General features: G+C 45.4%; 1 protein-coding gene across 1 annotated transcript in view; it reads right to left on the minus strand.

Moving 5' to 3' along the window:
• Positions 1-786: 786 nt before the first annotated feature.
• Positions 787-16,262, minus strand: part of cdk16 (cyclin dependent kinase 16) — a 61,525-nt gene continuing 46,049 nt past the window's right edge. The window contains exons 14-17 of the mRNA XM_056275534.1: positions 11,054-11,096; positions 9,419-9,509; positions 4,146-4,220; positions 787-961 (exon numbers count right to left, since the gene is read on the minus strand). Of these exons, the coding sequence (XP_056131509.1) occupies positions 924-961; positions 4,146-4,220; positions 9,419-9,509; positions 11,054-11,096 (247 nt within the window). The 3' untranslated portion in view covers positions 787-923. The remainder of the gene's footprint in view (positions 962-4,145; positions 4,221-9,418; positions 9,510-11,053; positions 11,097-16,262) is intronic.

Consider the following 16,262-nt stretch of genomic DNA (forward strand, 5'->3'; position numbering starts at 1 on the left):
ACCAGAGATACACACAGGAAGAGAGCAGATTATTACTGTCTTATTGGACTTTTGCTCACAGGCTCTGATCCAGCTTATCAATTAAACAAGCTCAGTAAATCCATTTCCTTCTAAGTTCTGAATACTAACAGTCTACATGTGTGTTTGAAATCACCTAAAATAAACCCAGGCCGATGTGTTTCCTCTTCTGCATTAGGTGTTCTAGGTTCAAGTCAGGGATGGGTGAATGTCAGACGGAGGCTCAGCATCAGCATCGTGGTGTTAGGTCAAACTCAGTCTTCCAAGCACTCCGACTTCATGGTAGCTTTGACAGGTCTGTTCTGTATGACTTCCCTTTTATGAACAAACCTACAGCAAAATTCAACAAGTTCACACTGCAGGGCACAAGCCAACAGTCAAGCCTAGGTAGCAGACAGGAAGTGGTTTTAAATGGAAGACTGGGTAAAAGCTTTTCTTATTTCCCTCCTATCTCTGCTGTCTCTTTTAAATATTCATCTATTAATCCCACTCTTTTCATCTCACTGAGCAAAAGTTGTGTGTTTTTCCCTCAACTGTGGTCTGACAGACTGCGAGACTTCACCTGGACCTCTGTTGGTCACGTTAGTCCCAGCCTGTCTGCCATTATGGTTACTATGGTTACACTAACTCGTTATTGCATCTGAAAACGAAGACTGTGATCTTAACTAACAGTCGGCCACGAGGGGCTCAGAGCCTGTGTGTGTGTGTGTGTGTGTGTGTGTGTGTGTGTGTGTGTGTATCCGAGACTTCCAGTTTTGTTCCACTTCTCTTCAAGTAGATAAACTAAACTTTATCAATCCAAGGCGAATGTCTCCTGGTGAGATGCAGAAACATCCATCTTCTCCTTCATTGTTTACTCCATCTGTCTCTCCATCAATAAATCTCCCTTTTAGCCTCATCTCCTCTCAGAAAAGAAGAGACTGTCTCCTGGATAGACTGTTGACTGGAGAGAGAGAGAGAGAGAGAGAGAGAGAGAGAGAGAGAGAGAGAGAGAGAGAGAGAGAGAGAGAGAGAGAGAGAGACAAGAGAGAACGAGACAGAGAGAGAGAGATCACACCCTGGTCGACAAATATGTTTATCAAAATAAGAAAATTTTTTTGCATGTGTCATTGACTTCAAAAAAGCATTTGATTCAATATGGCACATTGGTTTATTTTACAAACTACTTCAAACTGGCGTAGGGGGTACAACATACGACTTAGTAAAATCCATGTATAAAAAAAACATGTGCAGCATCAAGACTGGACACAAGAGAACATCATTTATTTCTCAAGAACGTGGGGTGAGATAAGGCTGTTGTTTACCACCTGCCCTGTTCAACATTTATATTAATGAATTGGCCACCACGTTGGAACGGGCCACAACACCTGGTCTTACACTTCACAACTTGGAGATCAAATTCCTGCTGTACGCAGATGGTTTAATTCTGTTAAGTCCAACAAAAGATGGACTTAAACAGAGTCTGAACACAATTTTTTTTAAAAATAAATTTATTTCTAGTTTTTCCCCTTATCCCACCCGATTAACCCAATGGCATATGGCCGGAACTCTTGTTGAATAACTCCCCTGGCTCACGTTTCCACAGGAAGGAGATAGTCGTAACACCAGCTTCCTTCAAACTCGTGTTGGCTGCTCTCTCTATTTTACATGCTGAAGCCTCGCATGGATCGCATTACCTTCAGGCCGCGAAGGAGACGTAGGGAGAATGCTTTCGGTTGCTTGGCTGCAGGCGCCCGGATGGGCCAGAGGGGTCGCTGGAGAATGACGCGTCCCCGAACACTACACCGATCTACACCCGCTATCCCTCGGGTAGTGGGTGTAGCCCGTGGACGCTCTGGCCGTGACCGGTTACAGCGAGTCTGGCATATGAACCTCCCAGCCACATGACGAGCGGATTACAAGAACGGTGGTTTATTCCGCTCGGCCATCAGACCAGCCAGAGTTTGAACATACTTGAATGTTACTGTCAGACCTGGGCCCTGGCAATTAACATCAAAAAGTCCAAAACAATGATATTTCAAAAAAGATCCAGAAGTCAGAGAAACAAATATCACTTTACAATTGGAACACATATAATGGAAAACTGTTTGGAATATAATTATCTAGGCTTGAAAATAAGTTCCACTGGAAATTTCAACCCAGCAGTCAAGGAACCGAGAGAGAAAGCACGCAGGGCATTTTATGCAATCAAAAGACAAATTCACATTCAGATTCCAATTTTAGTTTGACTCAAATTACTTCAATCAGTTATAGAAGCCATTCTGCTCTATGGAAGCGAAGTGTGGGGCCCACAAACAAACCTAAACTTTGAACAATGGGAAAAACACCCAGTTGAAAATGCACACGCTGAATTTTGGAAAAGCATCCTGCAGGTGCACAGCACAACAGCTAATAATGCCCGCAGAGCTGAATTGGGCCAATTCCCATTATTATTGAAAATCCAAAATACAATCAGTTAAATATTGGCTTCATCTAAAAGAAAGTGACCCCACTCCTACCACCACAAAGCCCTGCAGAGCCAAGAGATGAGCAAAGACAAGGGTCACCTCACTCAGCTGGTCCTGACACTCTGTTCCAGTCCAAGCAGTGTTTTACCTCAGGACCAGTCTGACACCAGGACTATCAGAGTCAACCAAATTATAACACAACAGAAACAAAAGTACCTCACCTATTGGAACACAAAATCACACACAAAGTAAAATGCAATGCTATCTGGCCCTAAAAAGACAGTCCACTGTGGCAACCTACCTGAGCACAGTGACTGATGTTAAACACAGACACATGTTTACACAGTACAGACTGAGGCTCATAGCCTGGCCATAGAAACACAGACACATGGTAACACAGTACAGACTGAGGCTCATAGCCTGGCCATAGAAACAGGCAGACATCAGAAAACAACCTACCTGAGCACAGTGACTGATGTTCAACACAGACACATGTTAACACAGTACAGACTGAGGCTCATAGCCTGGCCATAGAAACACAGACACATGGTAACACAGTACAGACTGAGGCTCATAGCCTGGCCATAGAAACACAGACACATGGTAACACAGTACAGACTGAGGCTCATAGCCTGGCCATAGAAACAGGCAGACATCAGAAAACAACCTACCTGAGCACAGTGACTGATGTTCAACACAGACACATGGTAACACAGTACAGACTGAGGCTCATAGCCTGGCCATAGAAACAGGCAGATATCAGAAAACATGGCTGCCAAAAGAGGAGCGACTGTGCCAAAAGTGTGGAGGAACTGCTGCAGAGACAGAGCAGCACCTCCTCACACAGTGCCCAACATTTAAACTGATCAGGGAACAAGTTTTCCCAAAATTCAACAATAAACACCCACAATTTATCAAATCAGATAATAAAAAACTAAAAATGATACTGGGGGACATGAAAGAAAGTTGTGTTCTCACAGGACAGTTTATCTCTGCTTGCCATCACACAAGGGACTCAGAATGACCTGCTCCGTTTTAACTTACCTTCTTTTTATTTATGTATTATATGTATATATTATTATTTTCATTGAGAGTGATGAAGAAGGACAGTATTAGGAATGAGTATATTAGAGGGACAGCTCAGGTTGGACAGTTTGGAGACAAAGCAAGAGAGGCAAGATTGAGATGGTTTGGACATGTGTGGAGGAGAGATGCTGGGTATACTGGGAGAAGGATGCTGAATATGGAGCTGCCAGGGAAGAGGAGAAGAGGAAGGCCAAAGAGGAGGTTTATGGATGTGGTGAGGGAGGACATGCAGGTGGCTGGTGTGACAGAGGAAGATGCAGAGGACAGGAAGAGATGGAAACTGATGATCCACTGTGGCGACCCCTAATGGGAGCAGCCGAAAGTAGTAGTAGGAGTAGTAGTAGTAGATATATGTATCTATTATTGTCTTCTTCCTGTGTGTATATTTGTTAACATTCGTTATTTGTACAGTGCTTTAGCAGTACTGTATTTTGTTAAGGTCATGCCAATAAAGCAATTTGAATTTGAGAGAGAGAGAGACACTTTCACCATGCATTCACATTCTATTAACTAATATGGTAAGTGTGTGCGGCATATGTATGTATGCATCTTTGTGTGTGTGTGTGTGTGTGTGTGTGTGTGTGTGTGTGTTACCTGACTCAGACAGAGCAGGGGGTTTGACTGCTTCTTTTTCCAGTTGAATGTCTGACAGAGTAAAGATGGATGTTGCTGAAACATAAAACAAAGTTGGATATTAAGCATTATCAATAAATTAATATTAATATATCACAGAAAGTTGAATCATCTGACAGAAACATTTCATCATCATCTAAGTGACCTCTTCAGTCTCAACTGACTGCAGGTACCCCACCCTTATAAACAATACAGTGGCATAACGACCCAAACCAACCACCAGTCTCATATGCAAATATGGGCGTGACCATTAACTAGTTACAATGGCCGTGTGTACTATTCACAGAGGATTAGGGAATAGTTGCAATCACAGCATTGTAAGATGGTGACAGATGTACTCTTAGGCCCCTCCCCCTCAGTTCAGGGATGATCGTTCCCTCTTCACATAGATGGCCTCTTTGACTCCTCGTTGAAACCAGCATTCCTCCCTATCAAGGATGTGCACATCCTCATCCTTGAAAGAGTGGCCACTGGCTTGTAGATGGTGTAGACTGTGGAGTCCTGGTCTGTAGATGGTATAGACTGTGGAGTCCCTGCCTGACATGTTAGCTCTCCTGTGTTGTGTCATCCTCTTGGCCAATGTGTGTTTGGTTTCCCCGATGTACAAGTCATGCCAGTCCTCCCGGCACTTAACAGCTACACTATATTGCTCTGTTTGTGTCGGGGGACCCGATCCTTGAGGTGGACCAACTTCTGGTGCAGTGTGTTTTGGGGTTTGAAAGCAACTGGGACACGATGTTTGGAAAATATGCGTCTCAACTGTTGTGACACTCCCACCACATACAGAATCACCACTGGTTTACACTTAGACAGCTGTTGTCCTTCTCCTCTCTTCAATCGGCTGGTGCACTGTTTGGACGTCTTCCTTGCTTTGACAAACGCCCAGTTAGGATAAGCACACTTAACCAGGGATGTGTCTTCAGTCTGCGTACTTCACATACAGGGGGCAGTACTACAGGCAGAGGCATGGGGGCGCTATGGGTTCCCCAGTCTCACCTGTAGTGGCCAACTTGTATATGGAGGAAGTGGAAAAGAGGCTCTGATGTCCTATCCAGGGACACCACCTAGCCATTGGTCCATTGGTTCAGATTTGTGGACGACACCTGGGTTAACATTAAATCTCAGGATGTAGCACATTTCACCGACCACATGAACTCTGTGGACACCACATCAAGTTCACCAGGGAGGATGTGGAACATGACAGGTTAGTCTTCTTATGCTGTGAAACTGCAGTTGGTGATGGGGACATTTGATTGTTGATGTTTACTGTAAACCAACACATACTGATCAGTACTTAAGGTTTGACTCTCATCATCCACTGGAGCACAAACTAGGAGTCATCAGGACGCTGCACCACCCAGCTGACAACGTCCCCACCGACACAGCGGCCGGGGAAGAGGAGAAGTCCCACATTAAACAGGCCCTGGTTAAGTGTGCTCATCCTAACTGGGCGTTTGTCAAAGCCAGGAAGACCCCAAACAGTGGACCACCCGATCGAAGAGATGAGAAAGACAACAGCTGTCTAAGTGTAAACCAGTGGTGATTCTGTATGTGGTGGGAGTGTCGGAAAAGCTGAGACACGTATTTTCCAAACGCCGCGTCTCGGTTGCTTTCAAACCCTAAAACACACTGCACCAGAAGTTGGTCCACCTCAAGAATCGGTTCCCCCGACACAAACAGAGCAATATAGTGTAGCTGTTAAGTGCCAGGAAGGTTGCCGTGACTTGCACATTGGGGAAACCAAACAGACGCTGGCCAAGAGGATGACACAACACAGGAGAGCTAACACATCAGGCCAGGACTCCACAGTCCAGTTTATAACCCAGGGTATTATCTAGGCTAGGCTATTTCATACCCCCCCAGGCCAGATTATACCCCCCACACTCAGACCTGGGGTTAATGTGGGCTAGCCTGTTTTATACCCCGGGTATATTCTGGGCTAGTCCAGTTTATACCCCGGGGTATTATTTAGGCTAGGCTATTTCATGTCCTTCTAAACTAGATTATACCTAATTAATTACCCAGATTAATATTAAGTATCCAGATTAATACAACGTATTCCGTTGTGTCACTGATCTCATCTACCTCCTCCATTTGTCTCTTGGGTTGCTGGGGTTTGTCCTCTATGGTGTCACAGGGGCGGTCAGGAGTGGTTGGGTGCTCAAGGTCATGGGGAACATCTGATGATGATGTGGCATTTGTGTAGATCTTGAGTTTGATGGCGTGGTAGGTGTACTTAGGATCTGGTGGGTTTTTACATTTTTTAGCTTGACACGGCCTTTGCTGAGTGACTCAACAACAGAGCTGGAGCCTCGCTGGACTCAACCAGTCCATCGAGGCTCCAGCTTTGATCCCATCCTGTGTATACATCAACTGTTTTTGATGTAGACTACGGACCCTGTAATAATCTCTTTGTTGCTTTCATGGTGGCGATCATAATTCTCCTTCTGACGAGACTGTACACTGGCGATGTTGCTGAAGACTGGAACAGAGGTCTTTACGAATAGTGTGAAGTTGGTTTTCCACTGCAGATAGCATCCCCTCACGCGAAGCCCCGCTAGTCATTTGTGGGTGTGTTAACTCGTTTTTCCTCCCTTGTCTATCAGCACCCCACACCAGGGTTTTATTTTCAAACAAATCAACAAGTCCAACTCTAAATGTGTGCTTCACATGAACAATATTAATGTCACTAAGAGATTCACTGACAACACGTAATTTTTTACACAGATTATCAACTATAATACCAGCAGAGTTAGAGTCAAGAAGCAGCTGACAGAGTATGTAATGCAGAAAGAGATTGTTTTAGATTAGGTGTATTTTTTATGTCTGTTTACTGTATTCTGTTATGAGTTATGTCAGCTTTATTTCAATCATTTAATACATTATTTTCCATCCATGCATCCATTATCCAAACCGCTTATCCTGCTCTCAGGGTCGCGGGATGCTGGAGCCTGTCCCAGCAGTCATTGGGTGGCAGGCGGGGAGACAGGCCGCCAGGCCATCACACAGGGCCGACACACACACACACACACACACACACACATTTACACCTTAGGACAATTTAGTACAGCCGATTCACCTGACCTGTCTTTAATTAATCTTTTTTTCTATCTACAGGAATTCTTTTTGTTTTTTGCCTAATTGGGTATGATGCATATAGAGTTTCGTGTAGTGCTCAAAGCTGTTTGATAAGTTTAGTTTTGTGTGATGTTTCTGCTTATTGCTGTTATGTTGTTTTTGCTTGTTGACTTGTAAATTAACTGTTGTACTGTCAGACCCCAGGAAGAACAGTGGCTGCTGAGGCAGTGATTAACGGGATCTGAAATAAAGATAAAGTATATCACAAGTTTCACAAGACTTGCTTTGGCATTTCCTGGTTATAAACAGAGCTGTTCAATTTCTCTCTGACCAATCAGTGGTCAGATTTATTTATATTTAGGGCGTCCAGGTAGCGTAGTGGTCTATTCCGTTGCCTACCAACACGGGGATCTCCGGTTCGAATCCCCGCGTTACCTCTGGCTTGGTCGGGTGTCTCCACAGACACAATTGGCCGTGTCTGCGGGTGGGAAGCCAGATATGGGTATGTGTCCTGGTCGCTGCACTAGCGCCTCCTCTGGTCAGTCGGGGCGCCTGTTCAGGGGGGAGGGGGAACTAGGGGTAATAGCAGGATCCTCCCACGTGCTACGTCCCCCTGGTGAAACTCCTCACTGTCAGGTGAAAAGAAGCGGCTGGTGACTCCACATGTATGGAAGGAGGCATGTGGTAGTCTGCAGCCCTCCCCGGATCAGCAGAGGGGGTGGAGCAGAGACCGGGACGGCTCGGAAGAGTGGGGTAACTGGCCTAGTACAATTGGGGAGAAAAGGGGGGGGGGGAAATCCCCCCCCCAAAAAAATATTTTTATATTTAAATAAATATACATAAATGTATTTATATTTTATTCATTTATTTTTATTTATATTTAAATATTTTTATCTATTTATTTTACAGGATTTTATTTACATTTAAATAAATAACAAACATATATTTATATTTTATTTTATTCATTCATTTATTTATAGTGGTATTTTCATGTCACCTTTTAGTATCGGCTCAGCTCACTTGGAACCTCGACGGAGGTGGTACCAAAAAAAGTACTGGTACCATGTACCATCCCTAACTTTTGGCCAATGGAAAACCGAAAAAAGCGAGTAGAGTTGGGTTGAGCCGGTGCCATGCAGTGGAAAAGGGGCGTTAGTCAGACAGGACCGTTTGGACATTGGCTTAATTCCAGCTGCTGTTCATCATCAGCATAACAGACATTATGTCTGGACGACCTGGTTCAGTACTTCACAAAATGACGATGTCGAACCTTTCTTCCCTCACCATAGTTGAGGTTTTTATTTTTGATAAAAAGGCAAACCGACAAGCCACACACACACACACACACACACACAGACACACACTTGACTGGCTGTGACCAGGCTGCATCATGTACAACACATCACATGTTAACACGCAGAACAAGCAGAAGGTGTTTCAGAGTGGTGGGGATGGCTCAACCAATCCTGCAGGTAAGACAGCGGCAACAAGTCCTCCAACCCATACGGCCACACAGGTCGTTTGTACTCGTAACGACCCACAGGAGTGTTTCCTAAATTGGCGCCCCTAGCGGCAGCAGGAGATATGCCACAGGTACTTTTCTCCTCTGTGCATTGTGGGTTTTTAAAACACCGTGAGAACAACAGAATATGGTGTCAGTGTGTTTTTGTGTTGTTTTGCCGTCTAGTATAGTAAGTAAGATCGCTACTGGCAGTGTGTTTACTATGAATGACGTCACAAGAGCTAACTTAACGTTAGCCACAAGTTAGAGTCAGCTGGCGTGGACATTATAACCGCTCTGTGACATTACGCTCTGCCTTTATTAACATTCCTTCTCGCCACAGCTTATGGCAGGAGGTGCTTATTGTTATAACGTGTTATAATGACGGAGGACCGCGAGGAAGCAGCTTAAGACCTCAGTACAGGTCCTGACAAGCTGCTTGTGCAGACCACCTACGGGGCGATTTTTTGGAGGAGGAAAGTCTCGCCAGCGAATGAGTTTGGAAATATCACCATGGACAGATTATGCTTCACTGTCTCTTTTGACCTGTGCAGCTTGGAAGGAGCAGGAGTCATCACAGTGTGTGTGTGTGTGTGTGTGTGTGTGTGTGTGTGTGTGTGTGTGTGTGTGTGTGTGTGTGTGTGTGTTTTCTTACTATCAGACAGGTTCTGTATTCTACTGCCCAGGTCGATGAAGTAAGCATGCCTCATGGCCTCGTCTGCTGAGATTCTCTTCTTGCCCTCAAACTGAAGCAACACAAACACAGCAGTCATCAGATCTTCAGGTGACCCACAAAGCAGAGTTCTGTCCCGATCACCTGCTCAACACACAGTCAGGCCCTTGACACAATTAATACTTAGCGTGAAACATTTACTACCTGGCCAAAAGTACTGCCACACCTCTTTAGTGACAGATTAGATTCAGTTTCCAGGAAAGACAGCAGACAGTGCCCCTGGTGGAACTGAGGAGGACACCGTCAGGAGTGTGCTGGCATGAAGTCCAAACAAACCACCAGCATGCTAACAGTCATCATGGAAGCCAGCTGGTGGCACCAGTTAAAGTAAAAATCTTATTAAAATTAAATGTCCTTCAAGTTACTATCTTTCGCCTAACGAGGTGACACAGTGACGAATCACTGATGAAGGCCTTGTCATTTCCAGTAATACAGACAAATACAAACTTGTGTCTGTGCTGGGGCGAGATTCCCACCAAAAATCCCAAGCACCACACAGGAAGTGACGTTTTTTGTTTTTGTTTTGGACCCCCCCCCCCTTTTTCTCCCCTATTGTACCCGGCCAATTACCCCACTCTTCTGAGCCGTCCCGGTCTCTGCTCCACCCCCTCTGCCGATCCGGGGAGGGCTGCAGACCACCACATGCCTCCTCCCATACATGTGGAGTCACCAGTCACTTCTTTCCCCCTGACAGTGAGGAGTTTCACCAGGGGGACGTAGCATGTGGGAGGATCACGCTATTCCCCCCAGTTCCCCCTCCCTCCCCCTGAACAGGCACCCCGACCGACCAGAAGAGGCGCTAGTGCAGCAACCAGGACACATGCCCACATCTGGCTTCCCTCCCGCGGACACGGCCAATTGTGTCTGTAGGGACGCCCGACCAAGCCCCGGAGGCAACACGGGGATTCGAATCGGCGAGCCCCGTGTTGGTAGGCAACAGAATAGACCACCACACCACACATATGCCCCAGGAAGTGACAGGTTTTACGTCACACCAGCACTTGGTCCACCAGAGAGGATAGGTGGACCACAGCGTCCGGGTAGTGTGGCGGTCTATTCCGTTGCCTACTAACACGGGGATCCCTGTTCGAATCCCCGTGTTACCTCCGACACAATTGGCCGTGTCTGTGGGAGGGAAGCCAGATGTGGGTGTGTGTCCTGGTCGCTGCACTAGTGCCTCTTCTGGTCGGTCGGGGCGCCTGTTCGGGGGTGGGGGGGGACTGAAAACAAGCGGCTGGTGACTCCACATGTATGGGAGGAGGCATGTGGTAGTCTGCAGCCCTCCCCGGATCAGCAGAGGGGGTGGAGCAGCGACCAGGACAGCTCGGAGGAGTGGGGTAATTGGCCAAGTACAATTAGGAGAAAAAGGGGAAAAATCTAAAAGAAAAACAACAACAACAAAGAGGTGACTCATACTGGGAGAAAGAATCACTTGCTCATACGGGGACGTATGGTAACGTTTTCCTTCTGGAAGATATAACAATGGGTTTTTAGCGGGATATGTAACAACAACAACAACAATAATAATAATAACTGGACACAGTGTTGGTAACTGACCTGGAGGAATTTAGAGAGTAGTTCCACTCCTTCATTGTCCAACCTAAACACACACACACACACACACACACGCACACGCACACACACAGGCTAATTGTTTCTGCATGAACCAACATGAAGTCAATAAAATAAGTGTAAAAGGTCCTGAAAATATAAAATATGAAATATGGAATATAAAGGTTGCTGGCAGGCTTGTCACACATGTCAGGTTGTACTTGGTAAAGTGTGCAACAGCATGTTCGTCTCTCCTGCCGTTGAGTTTCCCAGTTCCTGTTTCATTAGTAGCTGGCTGCACATCCGCACATGTACACTAAATGATGATTAGGCTGGTGTGGTTTTATTTTTTATTTTTTGACCCCCCCCCCACTCTTTTTCTCCCCAATTGTACTTGGCCAATTACCCCACTCTTCCAAGCCGCCCCAGTCCCTGCTCCACCCCATCTGCCAATCCGGGGAGGGCTGCAGACTACCACATGCCTCCTCCCATACATGTGGAGTCACCAGCCGCTTCCCTTCACCTGACAGTGAGGAGTTTCACCGGGGACACGCAGCACGTGGCAGGATCACGCTATTCCCCCCAGTTCCCCCTCCCCCCTGAACAGGTGCCTCGACCGAACAGAGGAGGCGCTAGTGCAGCAACCAGGACACATACCCACATCCGGCTTCCCACCCGCAGACACGGCCAGTTGTGTCTGTAGGGACGCCCGACCAAGCCGGAGGTAACACAGGGATTCAAACAGCCCGTGTGGGTAGGCGACGGAATAGACTGCTACACTACCTGGATGCCCCTATTAAATTATTTTAAGTGTTTTTGTCTGGTTTCCACCAACGTTTGTCTCGTTTTAGCCTGTTTATGACTTATTATTAACCCATTTCCAACCGAACCTACCCACTTACCCATCTCTATCCAGCCATCGACCCCTTTACTAAGCTGTCTGTTTGTGTCTAAATCAACCTACCTGTACCTACAGCCACCTCTCTCCCCCTCTCTGGTACACATCTACCTCTTAAGCTATGTATCTATTTATCTATCTGGTACACATCTACCTTTCAAGCTATTTATTTATCTATCTGGTACACATCTACCTCTCAAGCTATGTATCTATCTATCTATCTATCTATCTATCTATCTATCTATCTATCTATCTATCTATCTATCTATCTATCTGTGTCACAGAAGGATGGCATAACATCTGCACCATGGTTATTAGCACCTTTCTTTGTAAAATTATAGAAAAGAAATAAAAAACCAAATTGATCTGGATGTTTCAAAGGACTCAGAATGATGTCATCACTTCGGATGTTTGATGCCTACGCATACCGTGCATTGAGGATGTACTGACCTGGGTGTTTTGTTGAGGCTGTATTATGCATTAGTGTGTGTTGTGATGAGTACACACACACACAAGATAGTATTTCAAATACTCATAGAATTGTGTGCCAAGTGCTCGCAACCCCCCACAATCAGAATGGTTTAAGGTTGAAAAGGTACGTTGGAAAATGTTTGCATTGTAGTGTGGCGGTCTATTCCGTTGCCACACTACAATGCCAACACAGGGATCAGTGGTTCGAATCCCTGTGTTGCCTCCGGCTTGGTCGCCGTCCCGTACAGACACAATTGGCCATGTCTGTGGGTGGGAAGCCAGATGTGGGTATGTGTCCTTGTCACTGCACTAGCGCCTCCTCTGGTTGGTCAGGGCACCAGTTCGGGGGGGGAGAGGGAACTGTGGGGAATAGCGTGATCCTCCCACGCGCTACCTTCCCCTGGTGAAACTCCTCAATATCAGGTGAAAAGAAGCGGCTGGCGACTCCACGTGTATCGGAGGAGGCATGTGGTAGTCTGCAGCCCTCCCTGGACTGGTAGAGGGGATGAAGCAGTGACAGGGGCGGCTCGGAAGAGTGAGGTAATTGGCAAATATAATTGGGGAGAAAAAGGGGGGGGGGTCAAAAATAAAACAACAAAGTTCGGCTGAGTAGTTTCTCATCACTTAATAAGGTTCTTTGCAAAATTTGGCACCCGGCCACTAATTGGCGCTTTTTCACAAAATTGAGAAACATACAAAACCTACTTTTTCAAAGCACCCTTAGTTTTTATGAACGTGTTCCCTGGATTGAGCTGAATCTCAAGATATAGGACACATATTTTCACCAATATATTTATATATTATCAGACCTTCTGAGAATGATTAAAAGAGGGTCCAGTTCTAACTGGATGTTCATCATTTTAGATAGTATCTCAAATATTTCTATCCAGTAGGTCTGTATCTTTGGGCAAAGAGCAAAGCTATGTAGCAGAGTACCTTCTGCTGACTGACATTTTTCATATGAGGGTTTCACTTCGGGATAATCTGGTGTAGCCTAACTCTGGAATAATGGAGGGTACAAAATTTTAAATTGAATAAGGCCATGTCTAGCGTTGCTTGAGCATGTATGTATGTGCTCCACACTTCCCTCCCAAATTTCATCAGATATCTACAGACCCAACTCTTCCTCCCATTTTGTCTTAATACCTTCCGACGAGGGTAAATTGGCCTGCTGTAAGGTGTCATAAATAAAGGATGCAAGTTTATCTGAGCTTGATGGTCTTTTAAGGCACACATCTATCATTGAACAGTTGGCAGCCTCAAATCCTGGTAGATGTTTTCGAACGCAATCCCTTACTTGCAAATATCTAAAGAAATTGTTTCCTGGGAGATTGTGTTTGCCCTGGACCTGAGTGAAGGAGGCTAAAGAGCCATCAAAGTACAAATCACCTATACTGAGGATGCCAGCCACTTTCCACAATTTGAAAATACCATCCAGGTTAGACGGGGCAAAAGTAGGATTACCAGCTATCAGAAGGGCAAAGAATAAGGGTTTAAGATGAAAGTGAGACCTAATTTATTTCCATATATGAAACATACCATGTATAACTGGTTTGGAATTATATATTGATTTATCTAGTTTAGTGGAAGACAACAAAACAGCCCCTATGAGAAATGGGTGACATTCCTCTTGTTCCATTTCGAGCCATCCATGCTGAGGGGTCGAGTTATCCAGATAGAAAGTGAAGAATCTGATGCTTGATGCTCATTAATACAGTAAGAAGTTTGGAAGTACTAATTCCCTGTCCCATCTTGGCTTACAAAGGTGTGTTTTAGCTCTCCTATGTGTGTTATAGTGCCACAAGAAGGGAATTATGATGGAGTCTATATGTTTGAAAAATGATTTAGGGAGAAAAATTGGGATGTTTTGGAATAAGTACAACAGTTTCGGTAGAAAGACCATTTTAATTGCATTCACGCTACCTATCAAAGATAGAGGGAGAGTTTTCCAAAATTGTATGTTTGCTTCAAGCCTTGTCATCAGGGGAGGGAAATTAGCCTCAATTAAGGAGGAATAGTACTTTATAACCACAACACCTAAATATGTAAATTTGTCAATGGATAACTTACACTCACTGGCCACTTTATTAGGTACACCTTGCTAGTACCGGGTTGGACCCCCTTTTGCCTTCAGAACTGCCTTAATCCTTCGTGGCATAGATTCAACAAGGTACTGGAAACATTCCTCAAGAGAGTTTGGTCCATATTGACATGACAGCATCACGCAGTTGCTGCAGATTTGTCGGCTGCACATCCATGATGCGAATCTCCCAGTCCACCACATCCCAAAGGTGCTCTATTGGATTGAGATCTGGTGACTGTGGAGGCCATTTGAGTACAGTGAACTCATTGTCATGTTCAAGAAACCAGTCTGAGATGATTTGAGCTTTATGACATGGCGCGTTTTCCTGCTGGAAGTAGCCATCAGAAGATGGGAACACTGTGGTCATAAAGGGATGGACATGGTCAGCAACAATACTCAGGTAGGCTGTGGCGTTGACGCGATGCTCAGTTGGTACTAAGGGGCCCAAAGTGTGCCAAGAAAATATCCCCCACACCATTACACCACCACCACCAGCCTGAACCGTTGATACAAGGCAGGATGGATCCATGCTTTCATGTTGTTGACGCCAAATTCTGACCCTACCATCCGAATGTCGCAGCAGAAATCGAGACTCATCAGACCAGGCAACGTTTTTCCAATCTTCTATTGACCAATTTTGGTGAGCCTGTGCGAATTGTAGCCTCAGTTTCCTGTTCTTAGCTGACAGGAGTGGCACCCGGTGTGGTCTTCTGCTGCTGTAGCCCATCTGCCTCAAGGTTCGACGTGTTGTGCGTTCAGAGATGCTCTTCTGCATGCCTCGGTTGTAATGAGTGGTTATTTGAGTTAGTGTTGCCTTTCTATCAGCTCGAACCAGTCTGGCCATTCTCCTCCGACCTCTGGCATCAACAAGGCATTTTCGCCCACAGAACTGCCGCTCACTGGATATTTTCTCTTTTTCGGACCATTCTCTGTAAACCCTAGAGATGGTTGTATGTGAAAATCCCAGTAGATCAGCAGTTTCTGAAATACTCACACCAGCCCATCTGGCACCAACAACCATGCCACGTTCAAAGTCACTTAAATCACCTTTCTTCCCCATTCTGATGCTCGGTTTGAACTGCAGCAGATCGTCTTGACCATGTCTACATGCCTAAATGCATTGAGTTGCTGCCATGTGATTGGCTGATTAGAAATTTGCGTTAACGAGCAGTTGGACGGGTGTGCCTAATAAAGTGGCCGGTGAGTGTATATGGAAGAGTGTGCAGCCAGGATGTATCACTCAGATGAATGCACATCAGTTCACTCTTACTCCAGTTGACTCTATAACCTGAGAAGCTGCCAAATAGGTTGATCTTCTCTAAAATTAGCAGAATGGTTGTCTGGGGTCTGGTTATGTATAGGAGAACATCATCTGCGTATAATGAGATTTTAGTCATTGTCCTCCCTGTGTTATATCTGTGTAATTGGGAGTCTGCCCTGATACTCTCAGCAAGAGGCTCCATAGCGAGCACAAATATTAGTGGGGAAAGGGGCACCCTTATCTCGTCCCCCTGAATTCCATGAAGAGAGGAGACATTGTTTGATTGGTAAGAATTTTTGCAGAGGGGTTTTTATAGAGAAGCTTGATCCATGATATAAAATCTTCGTCAAAATTAAATCTTTTTAGAACTTCAAATAAGTATGGACATTCGACCTGGTCAAATGCTTTTTCTGCATCTAATGAAAGCACTACAACAGTGGTGCCCAACCCTGCTCCTGGAGAGCTACCCTCCTGCCGGTATTCACTACAACCCTGATTTAAC

The sequence above is a fragment of the Lampris incognitus genome, chromosome 2 (assembly GCF_029633865.1).
Source record: "Lampris incognitus isolate fLamInc1 chromosome 2, fLamInc1.hap2, whole genome shotgun sequence".
In the NCBI taxonomy this organism is placed as follows: domain Eukaryota; kingdom Metazoa; phylum Chordata; class Actinopteri; order Lampriformes; family Lampridae; genus Lampris; species Lampris incognitus.